General features: G+C 40.8%; 1 protein-coding gene across 12 annotated transcripts in view; it reads right to left on the reverse strand.

Annotated features, from left to right (window-relative positions):
• The window catches only part of adgrb1a (adhesion G protein-coupled receptor B1a), a 566,941-nt gene that overhangs the window by 306,636 nt on the left and 239,005 nt on the right, over positions 1 to 21,300 (reverse strand). For 9 of the 12 annotated variants that reach the window (XM_063058420.1, XM_063058393.1, XM_063058355.1 and 6 more), the window contains exon 4: positions 4,536 to 4,700. The exons of the other annotated variants lie outside the window; for them this stretch is intronic. In XM_063058420.1, the coding sequence (XP_062914490.1) occupies positions 4,536 to 4,700 (165 nt within the window). The remainder of the gene's footprint in view (positions 1 to 4,535; positions 4,701 to 21,300) is intronic. 12 annotated transcript variants of the gene reach the window in all.

The following is a 21,300-nucleotide window of genomic DNA, read 5'->3' on the forward strand; positions in this document are numbered from 1 at the left end:
TCCAAATATATCTCTTTTGAATTACTTTCACTGCAATCTACAGCTTGCAATTTCCCTTTAAGCAATGTACTTTTAAATCAATTTAATGAACAACAGATTTCACAGTCTTCTGAGGGACTTGGATTTAACACTCAAGAAAGCAAGAATGGCACATTTAAGCAGACCATGGCCGGAAGTGAGGCAGGAGGGGGGACTCCAAACTAGACTGAAATGCAGAGGGATTTGGTCCCTTCTACCCAGAATCTTGTTAGCAAGTATGCAGTTACTGCAGAAAAAGATTGAGGACCTGAGGTCAAGACTGCTGCGTGAAAGTGAAATGAAAAATTGTTGTGTTCTGTGTTTTACCGAGACTTGGCTTACTTAGCGTACACCAGATATGGCGATCAGACCCAAAGGCTTTTCAATACACAGGATCAACTGAACTGCTTATTCAGAAAGGGCAAAAGGTGGAGGTGTGTGTTTCATGATGAACTCTTGGTGGTGCTCGAATGTGGCAGTTTTGTCATGCTCGTGTTCCCCAACCTTGAACACATAACAATCCAATGTAGATTATTTTATTTACCAAAAGAATTCCCCTATGTGATCCTGACCGCAGCGGCCGACTATAATCAAGCACTTGAGATACTGTACGATGCTGTCACCAAACATAAAACAGTCCACCTTGGCGTATTTCATATCATAGTCAGGCATTACAATCAGGCTTGGTTGAAGAAGTCCTTCACCTTTTACCATCAGCACAAAGCCGAAAGCACCAGAGGTTCGAACACATCAGACCACTGCTAAACAGTTCAATGCCCAGACCACATTTTGGGAAATATGATCAATTGGCTGCCCTTCTCCTACCTGCAGAGGCTAAACAGCAAGGCTCCAGAGATTAGAGCCACAAAGAGGTGGTCGCAGGAGGCAGAGGAGTGGCTATGGGATTGCTTTGAGTCAGTAGACTGGGCCATATTCAAGGACTCGAGGATCTGAATGAATACACCACGGTTGTCACAGACTTTATAAAAACAGTCATGGATGAGAGTATCCTCACAAAATCATTCACAGTCTTCTCCATCCAGAAGCCCTGGATGAGCCTTGAGATCGGCAATCTGCTGAGAACCAGATCAGAGGCATTCAAGTCTAGTGACCAAGGAGGTTACAAGAGGTCCAAGTACGATCTCCAGAAGCAACATCATAGGCAAACTGACAATTCCGGACCAAACAAATCAATGAAGGATGTTTGACAGCTGCGGGAGGGCTTCAATACAATCACCTCTTACAAAGTGAAATCAAATGACAATAAGGCTTCACTTCCAGATGAGCTCAATTACTTCTATGCTTGCTTTGACCATTAAACCATAGAGGAATCCACAGCCCCTGATGATCTGGTAATTTCAGTCTCCGAACCAAAATGAGAGCATCCTGTAGGAGGGCGAACCCATGGAAAGCATCTGGCCCAGATGGGGTACATGGTCAGGTAGTAAAGACCTCTGCTGATCAATCGGATGGAGTGTTCACTGACAAGAGAAAATCTGCAGATTCTGGAAATGCGAGCAACACACACAAAATGCTGGAGGAACTCAGCAGGCCAGGCAGCACCTATGGAAAAACGTACAGTCGATGCTTCCGGCCAAAACCCTACGGCAGGTCTGGAGAAAAAAAGAAACAGAGTAGATTTAAAAGGTGGGGGAAGGGGAGAGAGAAACACAAGGTGATCGGTGAAACAGGGAGGGGGAGGGATGAAGTAAAGAGCTGGGAAATTGATTGGTGAAAGAGATACACGGCTGGAGAAGGGGGAGTCTGATAGGAGAGGGCAGAAGGCCACAAAAAAAAAAGAAAAGGGGGGAGTGTTCATTGAGATGTTTACCCTCTCTCTTTCAGAATCTGGGTTACCCACTTGCTTCAGGCAGGCTTCCATTGTATTGGTGCCCAAGAAGAATGTGGTAATCTCCCTTAATGACTATCATCCAGTAGCAGTAACATCCACAAGGATGAAGTGCTTTGAGAGATTGGTGATGAAACATATCAACCCCTGCCTGAGAAGCGACTTGGATCTGCTCCAATTTGCCTACTGGCACAACAGATCCACAGCAAATGCCATTTCATTGGGTCCTCATTTAATGCTAGAATACCTAAACAGCAAAGATGAATACATCAAGATATTCTTTATTGAGTATAGCTCAGCCTTCAATCCTATCATCCCTTCAAAACTTATTAATAAGCTTCATGACCTTGGCCTCAGTACCTCGGTTTCTTCACTTGCAGATCACCATCAGTTTGGATTGGCAACAACATTCCCTCCACAATTTCCATGTGCACACCACAAGGCTGTGTGCTTAGCACCCTGCTCTACTCTAAATATACTTATGAATGTGTGGCCAAGTACAGTCCCAATGCAATATTTAAGTTTGCTGATGTCACCTTCCGTCATTGGCCAAATCAAATGTGGTGACAAATCAATATTATGGAGGGAAATTGAAAATCTGGCTGAGTGGTGCCACAACAACAGCCTCTCACTCAATGACAGCAAGTCCAAGGAGCTGATTATTGACTTCAAGAGGAGGAAACCAGAAGTCCATCAGCCAGTCCTCATCAGGGGATCAGAGGTGGAGAGGGTCAGCAACTTGAAATTTTTCTGAGCTGTCATTTCACAGGATCTATCCTGGGCCCAGCACGTAAGTGCAATACTGAAGAAAACATTGACAAACTTCTGTAGATGTAAGGTGGAGAGTATATGGACTGGCTGCATCAGAGCCTGGTATGGAAACACCAATGCCCTTAAAAATCCTACAAGAAGTAGTGGATATGGCCCAGTCCATCATATATAAAGCTTTCCCCACCATTGAGCTCACCTACTTGGACCATAGTTGCAGAAAAGCAGTATCAATCATCAGCGACCCCCGCCGTTCAAGTCATGCTCCCCTCTCACTGCTGTCAGCAGAAACAAAGGTAAAGAAGCCTCAGGACTCACACTACCAGGTTCAGGAACAGCAATTACTCCTCAACCATCAGGCTTCTGAACCAGCAGCAATGACCACTCAACTTCACTTGCCTAGACACTGAACTGTTCCTACAACCAATGGACTCTCTTTCAAGAACTCTTCATCTCACGTTCTTGATATTTATTGCTTATTTAGTAATTATTATTTATTTTTTCTCTCTTTTTGTATTTGCACAGTTTGTTGTCTTTTGCACACTGGTTCTTTCATTGATTCTATTATCGTTATTGGATTAATTGAGTATGCCCACAAGAAATTGAACCTCTGTTTTCATGACTGAGCCTCTTCCCAAATTCAATAGTTTTGTTGCCGCATTGTAAGACACAGTAAATGTATTCAATTGCCTCATCTCATTTATTTCTAAGCCTGCATCCTTTAGCTCTTCCCACATTGTCCTTTTCAAGGATATATCCAAAGGCTTATCAAACCCAGAATCCCTACCAGCTTAATTTAACATAGTTGCTCTATTCTAATTAATTCATTGCTGTGCTATTTAATAGAAATTCCAAACTTATTTTCTTTTCTTGGTGAAGTTGGTGATACCACCTTGCATCATGGAGGAATATTAATGTTGCTATGAACTTGAATAAAGATATTATGCAGCTGAAATGCCAGAACAAAATGTACCAATGCATGATCTAGTAGAGGAATGAGATAAGTACCTTAAAGTTTTGAATCACTGCACACTACTCTACAGTTAGTCAAATGTTATTTGTGTCATGGATAGGCCATTTTGTCTCTAAAGGGTGTTATAGCATGTCCAGCCACAACATTAAATAGTCCTCCAAATAAGCTTATAATAATCTGCGTGCTGCTCTTAGCTGACAATGAACAATCTTTATCATTACATTGATGTAAAGAAAATAAGTAGATATTACATATTTCTAATATTGACAACATATTTTGAGAGAATATTTACTTTTATTTTTTACTATTTCTAATCTGAGCTGCTCAGAAGATATCATATTACCTTTCAAGATCAGTGCATATATGAGCAAGGCAAGTCCTTCCCAAAATAATGGTGACCTTGCAGCAGAACAAAATGAAATATGTGTAATGAACGCTGAAGATCAGGAACTATGGCTTTGCTAAATTAGGTAATGTCTGGGAATTTATGAGAATGCTATTCTTTGAACTCTGGATCTGAGGTGAAGTCCAGCACTGACTGAGTGAAAATCTCCTCTTCTCACATCTGTTAAAAGTTTTAAACAAAGCAAGTGAGTCATGTTTTAATTCTGCATTCATGGTAGAAATCTATAGAGTTCTGAAAACTAAGCACTTGGAATTGTTGACATGGGGCATGGATTTGTCGCTCTGATAACATGTTGTTGATCTTGGGATTGGTGCACATTGCTGGGACAAACATAAAGGACAGAAGCATTGCATCAAACCAATGTCATTCTTGACTTTGGGACTTGGATGCAATACAGTAAATTTCCCAGCATGGTCAAGGTTAAATACCTTGGTAAGTCACAAGTACAGGATAAAATTAAGAAGGTAATTGGTGAAGGCAATGCACAGCAACAACAAGTGTTTCCATTAGTTTAAGCAAACCTGGACACACTGCTGAATTGTTGCATAGTCTCATTTCTCGCAGAGGTCCACTGCACGAGGTGCCATATGGAGATGATACACAGGATCTCATCCGGGTCTGTGTACCCTGCCCACAAGTCGAAGAACAGACAGTCCAGGCGGACCATTCCTCTGCTGCAGGGTCGCCTGAAAAAGAAGATTCATTTGATTGTTACTCGGTTATGGCTTTGTTGCTGTGCGGCCTTCTTGTTATTGCCGATCACAATGAATGATGTTAAACAGATTATGACAAAAATGCCAGTAAAATAGTTTTAAAAGAACTGTATGCAAGGCGAAAAGGCAAAGCAGGTGAGGATTATGGGGAATTGCGTGAGAATGGGGGAAAGCAAAGTAAGAGGACTGCAGGATTGCTGCAAACGGGTAAGAATAGGCAAAATGAAATGCATTGCTGGCCACATGCTAGTAAGAGTGTTTGGAAGTATAATCGTATACAGTGCGGGTGTGAAAATTATTTAGACCATGCTGTGAGTCAATATGAATTCCAGTTGAATGAAAGTGAACTGCTTGCTAAAAACAAGAATACCTCTAAAATATGTGCTTTCAGATCGTGCAAACTTTGCCTTAGTTTGGCAGAACTATTATAGGCATGCTTCTGAAATGGAGATTCTTTTTTGTAGTCACTTTCCAAATGTCTAATGTTTCAAAGTAGAAAAAAATGAATTGGTGGTTATCTTATTGTCCTCTCAATGCCTTGATGTACAATGACACTTGATGGCAGAATGCTATTAGTGCCCTATTCTCTCTCTATTATAACAGTGGCAAGATGTCCAATGTAGACAACTCAGGTTTGTTCTATTAAAGTATTAAAGTACAACTCAGACATTTAAATGCATTCTGGTGCTGGCAATTCAACTTGGTTGTAAATTAGCTGCAGAGTGAAAATCAATGTTTCTTTTCTGGGAGGCTGCCTTAAATAAGACATGGTATTTGCATCTTATGAAATAGCATCTTGGGTTCAAGGAAGGTTTGAGACATTCAGCAGGATGACAAATGCCATCAAACCAATGAATAACAACAGGAATGGAGGAGATGCATTCGGGTGCTGAAGCACCCAGGTCAGTAAACTGGGAGCAGCATCCTGTTTGTGGCTTAACCATTGAATTGTGCGATTTGAAGTCTCATGTAGACAGCAGATGCTCCTTTATGTGGAGCTAAATTCCAGTTCATTTAAAATGTTCATCTCGACATATAAGTCACGTGAATTCAAATAAGGATCTGTTTTTATTTCAATAAAGGACTATTGATTGTATAGAAATAACAGAAAGTGGGATCATTTTGTGTGAGACGTGGAACCCATGAGAATTAATGCATTTGATTAAACTGTCATGATAAAAAGCAAAGTCAAGGAGCAATTGTGATCTATTTCCTATTTTAAATATTTATTTTTATTACTATCTTCTGGCCTGTTGAACGTATCCTCGCCTGTTCAGACTGGTGGCAAAATAATTTCCCTCTTTTTCCAAATGAACTTGAACCACTGTTCTCCATACTTATCCAGCAGTCTCAGCTAATTTCAGATTTCTAGCATCTGCAATACTTCACTTCCACTGAAGAGAATACTCATGTTCAGTTCCAAGGGGTTAAAAGTTGCCCTGGTTCTTTACTCCTTGTCCGTTTGGTCTCCTGCATTGAATAATTTAGCCCAGATTTTAATGAATATCTCTGGCATTTTTGAGACATTCTGAATGGTTTCATGACTGAAATAGACTTCGGTACAAATGAAGTCTGTTTTGATGTTAGCAGGGAGCTTGCATTTTCTCCTTGTGACAGTAAGGATTTCAACTGACCACTGTGGCTTTTTCCCCACATTCCAAAGCTGTTCTGGTAAGGGCGGCTACTAAAAATTGCCCTTGGTCTGTGATGGCCAAGTCATTACATATATTTAATGATAGATTCTTGATTAGTCAGAGCATCAACGGTTACTGGGAAAAGGCGGAGGATGTGCGTGAGAGGGAAAGTCAGTCAGCCATGATGGAATGGTGGAACACACTCAATGGGCCAAACAGCCTAATTCTTCTCCTATATCTTATGGTCTTTACTGTGGGGAGCATGGAATCAAAATGGAGTTGATCGTCTGATGGGAGAGAAGTAGTTGCACAGTGATACAGTGTGAAAGAAAGGGCAATGATGACTCTGCTGGGAGCCAGCATGGAGCCAACCTGGTGAACAGCATCCTTCAGTGTTGTAGTAAGTAACAAGGTCCATCATGATATTTGAGTTTTAACCTCATGCTTATTAAGTAAAATGGAATTCATCACTTTTTCATAAAGAATCTATTTTCAAATGTCGAGTCATAGCCACAATAATAACTATAAATGAGCATCCATAAAAATATTTCTAGGGATTGATTTATGGGACTTCAAACAAAGTGTTGGTATGCAAACATTGCTTAGTATCCATTATATTTTACCCAGCAAGATTTGACAATTTGTTAATTGACTGTAGGAAGTGCAGAACTTGTTTTATTGAGGCAACAGAAAGCTGGAGGAACTGTCTTTGTATATAAAGACTTTATTTGTAGACGTGATCTGGTCCGAGGAGAGATAAGAATGGAAAATAGAATGTTATATTCACTATTGTAACTTGCATGATGAGTGGATCTGCGGCTGATCTTTGCACCCTTCATTAAAACACAAAGCCATATCCTGAGCTGAACCAAGGGGTATTCTGATCTTGTTAACACATACAAATTGTTGTGCAAACTCAGCACCCTGATGAAGGGTCTTGACCCGAAACACTGACTCTTTCTTCCTCTCCATGGATGGTACCTGATCTGCTGAGTTCCTCCAGCATTTTGTGTGTGTTACTCTGGACTGTCAGCACCTGCAGAACCTCTTGTGTTTCAGATCTTGCTAACGCTTCCAATTTAGGATGAATAGCTTTCCCTGCATTATGAACTGAAGAATTCAAATCATATATTTGTGCTTGGATCCATTTTTTTTAGATTTCCAGTGTATTCTCAAATTTCTGGTTGAGTTGTCAGTGAACACACATAAGGACATAACTAGATTGGACAAGAACTGAGGACCATGATGAAAGTACCTAGCATGGTATCAAAATTTTAATATTTTATGCTATGGACACATGTACATCTCTCCTATCCTCTTAACATTTATTCAGCTCCAAGAATTCCACAAAAAAATCGAAGCAAGCAAGAGTCAAATACCACTGTTTTGAGACCCTATCAGACATTATCACCTGAAGCTCCGTCACATTTATGTAGAGGTTCCAGCGGAGAGCAAACCATTAGTTTCTGATTTTTAGTATCTATTTTTTCCATTGATATTTGAGGATAAGATATACTTGAATTCTTGTGGTTCTAATGATACCCATGAAGAATAAAGAACTTAGAAAGCAGGAGCAAGATTAATCAATATTCCCCCTTAAGTTTACACTCCTATTCAAAAAGATCACAGCTGATTGACACCGTGCACCATGTTCCAATCTGACATCCACGCCCTTTTAGTCTTTCACAGCCTTGGACCAGGTACTTCCTGTTGAAGTTCACCCTAATGCTGATGCCATTTCCTGATCGTGTTTTTTGAATGTTGAAACTGGAACTTGAATTGCTTTATTAGTGTCACATGTACAGTGGTACAGTGAAAACCTTAGCTCGGATACTGTTGATACAGATCATATCATTACAAAGTGCATTAAGGTAGTACAAGGAAAAACAATAAAAGAATGCAGATAAAAGCGCAACAGCTACAGAGAAAATGTAGTGCAGATAGACAATAAGGTGCAAGCTTATAATTAGGTAGATTGTGAGGTTGATGAATTAATTACTTACCAAAGGGAATTGCTTTAAAGAGGCATGACATACGCACTTCAAGATACATTCACATTTCAACCAAGCAGTGAATTAAGCTAAGAGTAGTGAAGCCAAAATAATTCAAAGGGGCCCCTCTGATACTGATTTTAAATGTTAAAATGTCATTTACAATCATATAAACCACATTGCTGGAAACTCACTTCACAGATAGAAATTTCCTTGAACTGTTACTTACAACTCTTGGATCCCATGACTTTTGTAACACAATGCTCCTGCTGTTCACGGGGTTCTGGGGCCACCTGTACATTGTGCTTGGTAGATGCTGGTATCTCCCCAGAGATTCATGCAGCATTGTTTCCTTCCCTGTGTGTTGACTTTTCTTATTCAATGCCATGAAGGAAGGAAAAACTATAACGACACTGACCTACATACAGTATTTCTATAGGTCAGTGTGTAAATCTCATTGCCACTTCCAGTCCAGTAGGTGGCAGTGTTTATGAAGGGTATAGGTTGGATTTTAACAGGAGTAAACAGTTAATATCTTAAAGCAAATATGTCATCTTTTCACGATGATTATTTTGGCAATTTTTGATGTGGATGAGCACAAAATGTACAGGCAATTTTGTATAACAAATTCAATTACTTTCTGAAAAAATGAATTTCTCTTCTTCACTGTCCTAAGTAGCTGAACTTTTATTTTGTCTCGTTTTATAGTATGCGAGGTTGAACATCATTTTTCTGAATTAGTGAGTGTGTCTTCTTGAGCTCAGATTCTGTACACACAGCCAATCTTCTTTTTCTTACTGTAGCTAAAGTTATTATATCCACAAAGGTTTTTCAGATCAATTTAAATCAACATGACAAGAAGAAAAATGTATTACAAAGATAGGTAAAAGAAAGCACAGAAAGTAGTTTCACTGAAGCATGTGATTAACTTTTACTGGGATATATATTCTGCATTTTAAATTTACTAATGCTGTTTTTGTGCTGTTAATAGTTAGCTAGGTCAATTGTTGGCTCAGAAAGGATATAGTGATTTATCCAATTTCTATGACCAATAAACAAGCTTTGTTAACATTGATCAAATCATTAAGAAAGTGACTCCACTCTAGAGAATAGATTTGGAAAATATTTGATTATGGATTTCGTCCAGGAATGTGATGTTCCTGTTTTTCCTTTTTATGTCCTTATGGCAAACCGTTTTCTCTGAAGCTCTTTATTCACTCCGAAGTTCAGGAACATCATTCCAAGGTATTTAGTGACCTCCCTACCAATTCCTATCATTAATCAGACATCTAAATGGACAATGTACCCATGGACATGACCTCACTGCCCTTTTTGCACTGCTTATTTTAACTTAATTATTTAATACATATACATGCACACACATAAAGTAACTCAGTTTTTTCTCTGTATTTATTTATCATGTATTTCATTGTACAGCTGCCATAAAGTTAACAAATTTCACGACATTTGCCAGTGATATTAAATCTGGTTCTGATTTCTGAAGAAGCCTCAATGTTTAAGTCAGCTATGAGTTTCACACATAAGGTAAACGTAGGTCAAGTTCAAGTTTAATTGTCCGTCAGCCATACATGAACACCCATGAATACAGGTTACCCTGGGGCCAAAATGCAAAACACATACCAAAAGTCATTCACAGCACAAGGCACACATAGTATGTGTAAGACAGCAGTAAAATACAACCACACACACAAAAAATTCAGTACAAGTCCCTGAGTCCATGAATGTTGCAGCAATCTGCAGCTGAACACAGTATAACTTGTCATAAACAAAAGAAAATCTGCAGCTGCTGGAAATCCAAGCAACACACACAGAATGCTGAAGGAACTCAGCAGGCCAGGCAGCATCTATGGAAAAGAGTACAGTCGACATTTCGGGCTGAGACCCTTCATCAGTATACATCTTCTTTGGCTAAGCAACCACTGCAGAGAAGCACTGACTCCAGCATGAACATTGTGCCACCCTGCCTCCAATGGAGCACACTGACTCTGATCCCTCTCTTCTGGATGGCTGCAAACAGGTGACATCACATTTTCTGAGGCCTAGCCCTTGCTATGATTGAGGCCACACAGCTCCCCCGCTGTTCACCAATAAATCAGAGCATTGGACTTGCAGTATTCCACATTACCAGTGTCCCCCAGGGCCTTGCGGTCACAACAAAGGCAACTAAGACAATTATTCTCAGTTGGACTGCACACCGCCTTCATGCACCAACACCTCCCTATGGGAGGCAGTAGCACAATCCGCACCAAATCCAGCTCCTTCAGTTTCTCTGCCAGCAAGCAACTTGCTGATGGGGAACCTGCAGTACTTTAGGTTCTTAATGTCCAGTAGGGTTTTGTCATCATAAGAAATGTGTTTGAAAAATACAGTAACACCTTTGGTTGGCCCTATATAAAGCACTGCATCTGAATGTGCTGCCATCTTACCAGTTTACATCTTACAGATGATAGAAAAATGATAAACACACAGACATGAGTCACAGTCTGTAGGTCTTTAGTACATTTATAAACTATTTGAGATTCATTCGCATAAAATGTCTGAGCAGACTCTTATGGTGGTGCAGAAGTCCTTCGGCAGTCAATACAATGAGGCTGTTGGGCCAGCTTCTGCACAGGCTGTTGCTAGAAATGGGCCTGTGGTTAGCTTTGTACTTTTTTTCCCCAAAATTTCACAGCTCCCTGATTTAAGACTGCTAAATAAGCTTATAAATAAAAACACAAATGGCCTTAATCATTGCCTTGTAAATTATATTTCCTAAATTGGGTGTTAGCAAATACAAGATGGTAATTGGTCAATTACATTCTATTTCCTGAGTAAGCCTTTTGTGAATTGCTCTTTGGATATTACAGATAGGAATTTCGGGGAAATAATTCCCAAGGTAAATGCCTGAAATAAGAGATTTTAACAGCATTCCATTCCTTAAATAGCTGAGTCAAGGGACAAGGAGATAAATGTTTCGAGATGCTCACTCTCCTACTTCTGTAACTTTGCCAGACAGCCAGTAAATCTTTCACAGCTTCTCAAAAGTTCAACTACACTTCTGCTAAATCTACACTGAATGACCCCATCCTTACACACTGTAGGCATTTCCTGCAATGACTCCAGCAGAATTTACATAAGTGCTTACACAGCAGTGATCATGATTCCTTGCAGTATTTTGCCACCCCTAAGATAAGTCCTTTCACCCAATCATTTAATGAAAGTTACATATGTATAAAACTGTGGCGTGTACATTAAGGTAGTTCATGACTTTCAATTTATTGGGCCACAATACCTACATTTCCTGCCCACATTTGCAATGGTACCATGGAAGCCAAGGAAGGAGAGATCACATACCAGCATACACAGAAACATACACTCCCTTGGAGCTACAGTACTTAAATAGTCAAAATGAAAGGACTTTTTTCATTCATTATTGTATTAACAATCCAAGGAGTGTGGAAGTAATTTAGGACAGTGCAACTTAAAGACAATACCTACTAATACAATACCCAGAAAATGGATGTTCAGAATATTTTTGCTGCGTTCTGAACAGCCTATATGGAAGTCAAATCAATGTAGCTAATTAATCCAAGCCTTCCCTGGTAACACTCCCCAACTCTTCTGCACTACATTGGTGGCTGCATTGTTGTTGCTTCACACAACCATGCTGTGCTTGTCAATTTTGTCTCCAACTTCTAGCCTGCTCTTAAATTCACTTGCTCCATTTCTGACACCTCCCTCTCCTTTCCATGCACCCACCACTTTTTGTGTAAAAAATCCTAGCTCTGACATCCCCCTAAACTTTCCTCCCATCACCTTAAAATGATGTCCTCTTGTATAAGCCATTTCTATGCTGGGGGAAAGGCACTGGCTGTCCACTCTAATGAGGCCTCATATCATCCTATACACATCTGTCACATCACCTCTCATCCTCCTTCACTCCAAAGAGAAAATCCCTAGTTCGCTCAACCTTTCCTCATATGACACGCTCTACTCTGCATCCTCTCTAAAGCTTCCACATCATTCCTAGAGTGAGGAGACCAGAACTGGACAAAAGACAGCAAGTGTGGTCTGACCAGAGTTTTATATACATAACTGCACGTGCCTCTTGCGCTCAGTTCCCTGATTAACAAAGGCAAACACACCACACATCCTCTTAACCAGCCCATCAACTTGTGCGGCAACTTTGAGGGACAAATGGATATGGGTCTCAAGATCCCTCTGTTCCTCCACAGAACTAAGAATCCTCTCATTCTAATCTTGTTTTACAGCTGCGCGGACCAACCATTGCTCTGAGCAGGAATTTTTTACCGGCCTGAAAACTGCGTGACACGTTATATAAAAGAAAATTCTAGCTGCACAGAAAGAAAGGCTATGTGGAAGGGAGCATTTTAGTTACTGTGCAGCCATGTACCTCTGCAGCTAAGAGGAAAGAGTGCTCCTGTATTCTGCCTTCAAGTTCAACCTCTCAAAGTGGATCACTTCACAATGTTCCAACTGAACCCCATCTGCCATGTCTGTGACAGATGGTGGCGAGGAGGCACACAGGAGTGAGATATACCGGCTGATTGGTTCAAACAACACCCAGCATTGAATGTCAGAAAGAGCAAGGAATTGATTGTGGACTTCAGGAACAGGAAGCAAAGGGACCACACAAGTCCTCATCAAGGGGTCAGCGGTGCAAAGAGTGAGCAATCTCAAGTTCCTGGTCGTCAACATCTCTGAAGATCTATCCTGGGCCCAACATATTGATGCAATTATAAAGAAGGCACATCAGCAGCTATATTTCATGAGGGGTTTTAGGAGATTCAGTATGTCACCAAATACTCGCAAATCTCTTCAGATGTACAGTGGAGAACATTCTAACTGGTTGCATCACCATCTGGTACGGAGAGGTGACCGCAGAGTATCAGAAAAAGCTTCAAAGCATAGTAAATTCAGCCAGCTCCATCATGGACACCAGCCTCAGAAAGGTGGCACCCATCATTAAGGACCCCCACCACACAGGACATGCCCTCTTCTCATTGCTGCCCTCAGAGGGGAGGGACAAGAGACTGAAGACACACACTCAGCATTCTAGGAACAGCTTCTTCCCCTCCGCTATTGGATTTCACATTTCTGAATGGTCAATGAACACAACCACACTATCTTTGCAACACACATCAAAGTTGCTGGTGAACGCAGCAGGCCAGGCAGCATCTCTAGGAAGAGGTACAGTCGACGTTTCAGGCCGAGACCCTTCGTCAGGTCTGCCTATCTTTGCTCTCTTTTTGTACTACATATGTGTATATATACTGTATATATATTTCTAGTTACCAAGACACTCTTGTGTCCCCTTCTAGCTCTCCTTATCCTATACCTTATGACAAGCATGTGAAGAAGTGGCTTGGAGTACCGAGCAGCCTCACCAATGTTGCAATCCACAGTAGCCAGACAAAGCTTACCATCCCAGTGCAATCCCTTGTTGAGGAGGTCAAGGTTGCCAAAGTAAGATCATTCTTGATGCTTTGAGACTCAAAAGACCCTGTCATCAAGAGCACCCAGCCGGATGTGAGATCAGGCAGGAAGTGGTCAGCCCATGTAGCAGTTGATGAGGCAGAGTCTAGATTGAAGCACAAGGAGATGGTTGGAATTATCCAGCTAGGCCGCCAGGGACTTAGATGGACAACCTACAAGTGGTGGTCATCTTCTACAGGTAAGGAGCGCCGTGAGCTTGTAACACAAGAAATACGAGAGGTAGAAGAGAGAAGAGGTTAGCTAAAACAGCTGGCCTGACCAAACAAGGGGTTTGGACTTGGTGGGAATGTGTTGAACAGCAACATCTATCTTGGAATGTTCTCTGGCAGATGGAAACGTTCCGCATCTCTTTTCTATGCAGAGCAGCGTACGATCTGCTCCCAACACCTGCCAACCTCATCACCTGGTATGAAGATAAGCCAGACAGGTGTGCTGCTTGTGGCGAGAAGGGAACACTTCAACATATCTTGAATGCGTGCAGAGTCAATCTTTCCAGCGGCATGTACACTTGGAGACATAACAACATTCTCTAAGTTGTAACAGAAGCAGCTGAGCAGAGAGTACTGCAGCACAACTTATCTCATGCCCCATGCTGCACGAAACATCGCATATCATTTGTGAAAGAAGGCTCCAAGTCAAGGGTGTACAGCGCAGGCTCACAATCAAGCATACTTTCTTCAGCCAATGATTGGTGTGTCAAGGCTGACCTGGACGGGAAAGGCAGTTTCCTGGAGCAAATAGCTTTCACAACATTGCGTCCAGATATAATCGTATGGTCTGACACCAGTAGAGAAGTGGTTATTGGTGAACTCACAGTCCCCTGGGAAGACAACGTTGATGAAGCCCATGAGCGCAAGTTAACCAAGTATGCATAATTAAGATCAGAGTGCAAAGACAGAGTGTGGAAGGTCTCATGCTATCCATTCAAAGTAGGTTGCCGTGGGTTTATTTCGTTCACTTTCCAGAAGTGGCTGCGTGACCTTGGCTTCACTAGAAGGGAGATCAAGTCAACCAGCAGGCCTGTAGCTGAGGCAGCAGAGAAAGGATCAGCATGGGTGTGGACCAAGTATGTCCAGAGGGGCAGATAGTCAGACAGTGTATACATATCTTGTAAACCCTTCAGTAGTTGCATAGACACCTGAAGAGCAGACTATCTGTTGGATGGAAGTGACCAACAACTCTGATAGAGGCAAATGCCAAGTTTTTAAGCTCACCAGTGGGAGGTGATGCTTTAGCACTGCTGGCCCACCACCTCGAGGGAGTCTTGATCATAAGCTGGCCGAAACTCATGAAGACAGGTGGCAGATCAACTGATGATCCCACTGGTGATAGTACAGGACAGTTAACATCTTAGTCCAACTGTATTTTGAACTCTACCTTATGGCTATCTTATATCTCTCAAGAGCCCTATCAGATCCTGGCTTCCTAAACCTTAAGGACATTTCTATCTTTCTCTTGGCTAAATATTCCATTTCTCAAGTTTCCTTCACCTGGCAGGTCTTAATTTCTTAACATTTCTTCACATAAAAATTCTGAAAATGATCAGTCAAGGATGCATTAATGGAGGTCTATAGGGAAAGGATGCATCAATGTTGCACAACATTGTAACCTTGTAATGTCTGATGAAGTCAGACTTGATATTTTGTTTAGTTTGGGTCACCCTATTATAGCACTGGAATGAGTGCAGAAAGCTTTACAGTCGATGTTGCCAAGACTTGAGGAACTGAGTTATATGGAGAGGTAAGACAGGCTGGGCTTTCACTCCATGGGGCATAGGGGACTGTGGAGTAATAACATAGAGGATTGTAAAATTGTGAAGGGCCTGGATAGGGTGAACCGTCTTTTCAAAGATCAAATTTATTATCAAAATATGAATATCATATACAACCTTGAGAGTCAACTTCTTGCGGGCACTCAAAACAAGGAAACACAATAGAATTTATTAAAAACACACCCACACACACAAGACCACCACATATCCCATTTACAAAAGAGGACAAATCATGTGAATAATTCAAAAAAAAGTAAACAAAAACACATGGAGTTCACAGCTGCCGAGTCCATTCAGTGCTTAGGCAAGTGGTGCTTGTCCAGGAGCCTAAAGGCTGCAGAGCAACAATTGCTCTTGAACCTGGTGGAGTGGGACTCTAGACTCCCTGCACCTCCTGCCCAAAGTTGTAACGAGAAGAGAGGAAGACCAGTCAAATGCAGGCAGACATCGTTGAACACCTCTTCATTTTAGACTCTCGTCCGCAATGATTTTAATCTTTTTTTTTCCCAGGGGTGGGAAAATTGAAAACTAGAGGATATAGTTTTTATATTAGAGTTGAAAGGTTTAATAATCTGAGGGGGAAAATTGTCAACATCCATCCACACAACAAGTTGATGAACATTTCCAGGCCTTTCCACAGAATAAGTAAGAAAGACAGAGAAGCAAAGCACGACAACTTCCGCAAAAATTTATTTCTAGATGTACAGCAAATGGTGTCCTGTTTAACACTAACATTGGAAAGGGACTTTCCTTTATCAAATTGCTTTTTGATGATAAGAAGGAAGTTGCAGAAAATTTACTTAGGAGTTGCAAACAGTAATCTATGCCCAAGAACAGCATGGTCTCCAAAAGGAACATACGATAGACCTGCCAACAACTATGGTTGTCCTTGATAAAAGAAACAGAGGGGAAAAAAACTGCTCCCAAAATGCCCTTTTTGGATCATTACTGTTAATTGTATCAATCGTGTAAATGCAGTTGGTGTGTACCAGTACTAAAGGCATGAAAAGATGGTATGTCACAGAATCGGGTGCTCTGGCCTCAGTTTATCACAGATAATGTAAATGTCCATGATGGAGGTACTGAAGATATGAAGAAATTAAATACTGAAGTATTTGCATTACGATCAGAACGACCAAGATCTTATTAAATGAATGAACAGACTGAAGAAACTGAGTGGCTGATTGCTGCTCCTAATTCATATTTTTTATATTGATATTGTCTCAGATCCTGTTGAAGGACTGGAGAGGCAAATCTCTCATGCAAAATCTCAGCAAGTCTGAACTCCACCAATGATCAATATGGGCCCAGCCACAAGGTGAATTGATGCACTCAGCCTTCCAAACCTAATAATGTTCCTCAGGTATCCTCATTTGATAGTATATGTAGAAGTCTGGGACTTAAATTAGTTTATTTTGGAACTGATGGCAAAAGCAAGATCTGCATATCATTGCTATCCATTGTAAAAATAATGCAAGTCACATATACTACCCCATATTCAAACACTTAAGAGCTGAGATGGAGGTTCCTTCTATTACACTGTAGAAGTACCAGACAATTTTCTCAGCTCTTTAAGTGTTTGAAATATAAAGATATATTTGAATTAGCCAGATAAGGAATCTGACTGAGTCACTAACCAGGGTTATAACAGCAGAGTGCTCAAGTAACTGAAATAGCATCTAAAGGCCTGAGATGTTAGTCCGAGAGATCAGTTAAAGTCCCACAATGATGGCTAGGAAATTTAAACTCAAACTTTCTTTGTTTACTCACACCATGGGAATGTCTTCTGCAAAACTATAATCTTCAATCACTAATTGTATTTGAATGGCGGAGGTCGTTAGAAGTTAATCACATTGTCTGGAGCTAAAGTGAGACAGAGTCCAGGCGATGGGGCTTAGTCCCGAGAGCGAGGAGTGAGCTGTTATTTGACTGATTTAAGTGCCAGGCCAGATTGGAATGTTCAGGTATAGGCAGAATTGAGACGACAGGGCCCAGACCCGAGGATGTATCAAAGTGACAGGGCCCAGACCTGAGAATGTATCAAAGTGACAGGGCCCAGGCCTAAGAGTGAAGAACAAGCTGATGTTTGATCAATCTAAGCACTGGGCCCAAATAAAAAGGTCAGGATGTCAGGGCCGGTGTTCAGCTTGCTGCTCAGTGAAGGCTGATTTATACTTCTGTGTAGTAGCCTACGCCGTAGCCTAAGCAAGTGGCCTACGCCGTTGTTAGCATTTATACTTGTGCGTTGGTGTGTCTGCGTCGCTCTGCAATTCACCGCGAAAACGCAAGTTGGTGGTGGGGTTTCTATGCGACCGTGTTGAAACACAACATGAAGAAACTCAAACTTCAAACAATGGCGACTAAAACTGAAGGAGGGTGAATTTTCTGTGCTTGTCCAGCCACTGAGAGACATGGACGAGTAAATGCATTTCAAATATTTTCGGATGTCGGCAGGTAGATTTGACGATTTGGTTCATCGTCTCCAACCATTTATTTCGCATCAGTACGCACAGTATACTCAGAGACTAGCAATCACCATTCGAGTTTTAGCTTCAGGTGGAGTCAACAGGCTGTAGCAGCTAGCTACAAACTGGCATCAAGTGCAGGGTCCTCCATAATTTTAGAGGTCTGTAAAGCTTTATGGAAAGCATTGCAGCCAGAGTTCCTTCCCTGCCCTTCAATCGCCCAATGGGAAGCTATTGCAGCGTAGGAGGAAATGCGATGCTACCAAGCAGACCAATCACAGTTGTTGCAGTCTGCATCGCCGCGACGCGTAGTGACATTTTTGGGGAGGTGCACGTCAGGCTACGGCATAGAGTACGTGGCTACGCCGTACCTACAGCGTCAATTTGACGCAGAAGTATGAATTGGTCTTGAGGTTTACTCTTTTTTGCACTGAACTAAGGCTGTGGCCTGCAACAAACGGGCTCCAGCACCAGCTGTTGTGATGACTGGCTTCATGACTGTGAACACACTTTTGTTAACTTTAGTTCTGAATGTTATTTGCTTACTTTTTATTGTTTGCATGATTTGTTCTTTTTTTTTGCTCATTGGTGACAATCTTTTTTAATGGGTTCTGTTGGGTTTCTTGCTTTAGTGGCTGCCTGTAAGGAGACAAATCTCAAGGCTGTATATAGTACACCCACTTTGATAATAAACGCACTTTGAACTTTGAAGTGCACAGTAGGTAATCAGTCATTATCTGAAAGATATATTAATACTTTGGATGAACTTTTTATCAGTATCTTGACACAACGTTCTGTTTCACTTGCAACCATTTTGTTTCCAGAGGCTGATCCACTTTGATAATAGTGAAACACAGGTTATTCTGTCCCCAAAGAATATTAGTGAATCGTATTAGTCTTTACAACAATATGGCAGACTCATGATTACGATTGTTGAGACAAGCATTTAAATTTCTGATTTATTTAATTAAACTTAAATTCCCCTGTTGCTATGGTGAGATAGTATATTAGCAGGGATAAAGAACTGAAAGCAGGGAGTTGGGATGCAATGTTATTCATGTTATGCTGCAAATAGTAGATGCCACAGGGATCAGTAGTGGGATCTCAACCATATAGTTTGTATTAAGTGAGGGACTGAGTACATTGTAGCTGAATTTGGTAGCTAGGTGGGAAAGCAAACTGTGCAAAGCAAGGGAAAAGGCTATAAAGGGAATATAGATAAGTGAGGGAGTAAAATGTGTTGGATAAAATATTATATGTAGAAATTAGGTAATGTAATTTGGTGAAAAATAAAGAAAGTAAAACGTTTAAATGTAAAAGAACTAGAGAGTACCAATGTAGAGAAGGTTCTGAGTATTCTTATACCTGGAACAGAATATATCAGCAAATCAGCTATAAAAGTAATTTTGGGAGGCAAATGGACTGAGGGCCTTCAGTAAAAGGAGGATCAAGCACAAAAGTAGGGAATGACATGCCATTTGTACAGGGTATTCGTCAGATACTGCCTGTATTTTTGCCACATTTGTGATTGTCTTATTTAAAGATGGATATGCTTATATTGGAGGCAAATCACAGAAGGTTCACTTAGCTGAATTACGGTATGATGGGGTTGCGACATACAGAAAGGTTTGGTGGGTGGTGTATATTCATTAGGGTTTTGAATAATGGGAGCCAATCTGATTAAAACATAAAATTCTGAAGAGTCTTGACATGCTAGACGTTAAGGGAATGTCTTCCCCTACACCTCCACCCCAGGGGGTAAGCTAGAACAAAGAGGCATCATTTCAGTATACAAGGCCAGTAATTTGAGATGAAGATGAGGAAATATCTCTTCTCTCAGGGGTCCTGTTTCTTTGGAATTTTGTGCTCAGAGGATTGTGGAAAGTGAATTATTGAATATATTCAAGGACAAGGTAGATTTTTGGTCCGGAGGGACGGAGAAATGGGGATTAGACAGGAAGTGGAGCAGAGACCAGGATCAGATCTGTCATTATCTTACCGAAGAGGACTGAGACTCTGCATGACTTCCTCCTGTTCCTATTACTTATGTTCAAAGTGTGTAACAGCTAATGGAGCATAAATCACTGATACATCTGATGAAAAGATATATCAAGATGTTACATCTATAAACAACGATCCGACAAAACGACCAGACACTCTGCTTTCAATGATGTTAGTTTTAACATTGGAAATAAATGAAGCATAAGATTAAACATTGATGACATGGTGTATGTTTACATTTCAAATCACAAGTAACAGATTGCCAGGATGGGACACAGCATTCAAATTCTGAATGGAAAATTCTGAAGCAGAATCGTTATGACTAAAGAGGGGCCATTTGGTCATTAAATCCATTTTTGCTTGAGTTAATCATGTCTTTTCTGTAGTTTTTTTTTACTTCTCAATTAAAGAGTTGGTTGCGTTATAGATTTATGAGAGTTCCGTCCACATTGCTTCTCAACATCATTCCAGTTTATTTTTGTTTCTGATTTGTGGAAGTTTTGTAGCTACCAGGCAGGTTAGTGAATAACTGCAAGTATTGTGGCATCCAGTCACATAAACAGAAGGTCAGGGTTCATTCCCAGATCAATGTTAGACCAAATGATTCATTTCTCAAAAGACACAGAGCTCACAGAGGCATCATGCTGGAATTCAACTTCAGGGCTGCTGGTCTTCTTAGGGACCTTTACTAAACATGTTTTACCATTTGTATGCATACAGTTTTTCAGTCCGGTGTCTCTTGCATAATATTGATATTGTGAAAAACATCAGAACAGCCTTCTTTGAAATCACATGGCTATAAATATTTGGAGTAACTCTGCATGAAAAGTGGCGTCAAGCAGCGGCGTGCAGCAGGATGTCAGCAGGAAACTTCTGCTTCTCTGTGACAAGTATGTCAGTGGGCAATGAATGCAGGCATCGAACAATTGATTTTATCAAACTATTATCCCTTCAAAATTTTCTAACACTTAAACATTTTGCTTTAAGGAAGAATAAATGAGTAGAAATGCCTTAGTAGGTATAAGTTATGATTGATCAACTCATTCTGATTTCTGAAATAGATGCAGTCAACATAGCTGATGGGAGTCTCCTTAAGGTTAGAACACTGTGCACATAATGAACTATTACCAACAGAGCCTGAGAGACTGAAATCCCCAGCATTTCCATTAGTATGCAGCCAGCTACTGATCT

This window comes from Mobula hypostoma, chromosome 1, assembly GCF_963921235.1.
Source record: "Mobula hypostoma chromosome 1, sMobHyp1.1, whole genome shotgun sequence".
NCBI classification, from domain to species: Eukaryota; Metazoa; Chordata; class Chondrichthyes; order Myliobatiformes; family Myliobatidae; genus Mobula; species Mobula hypostoma.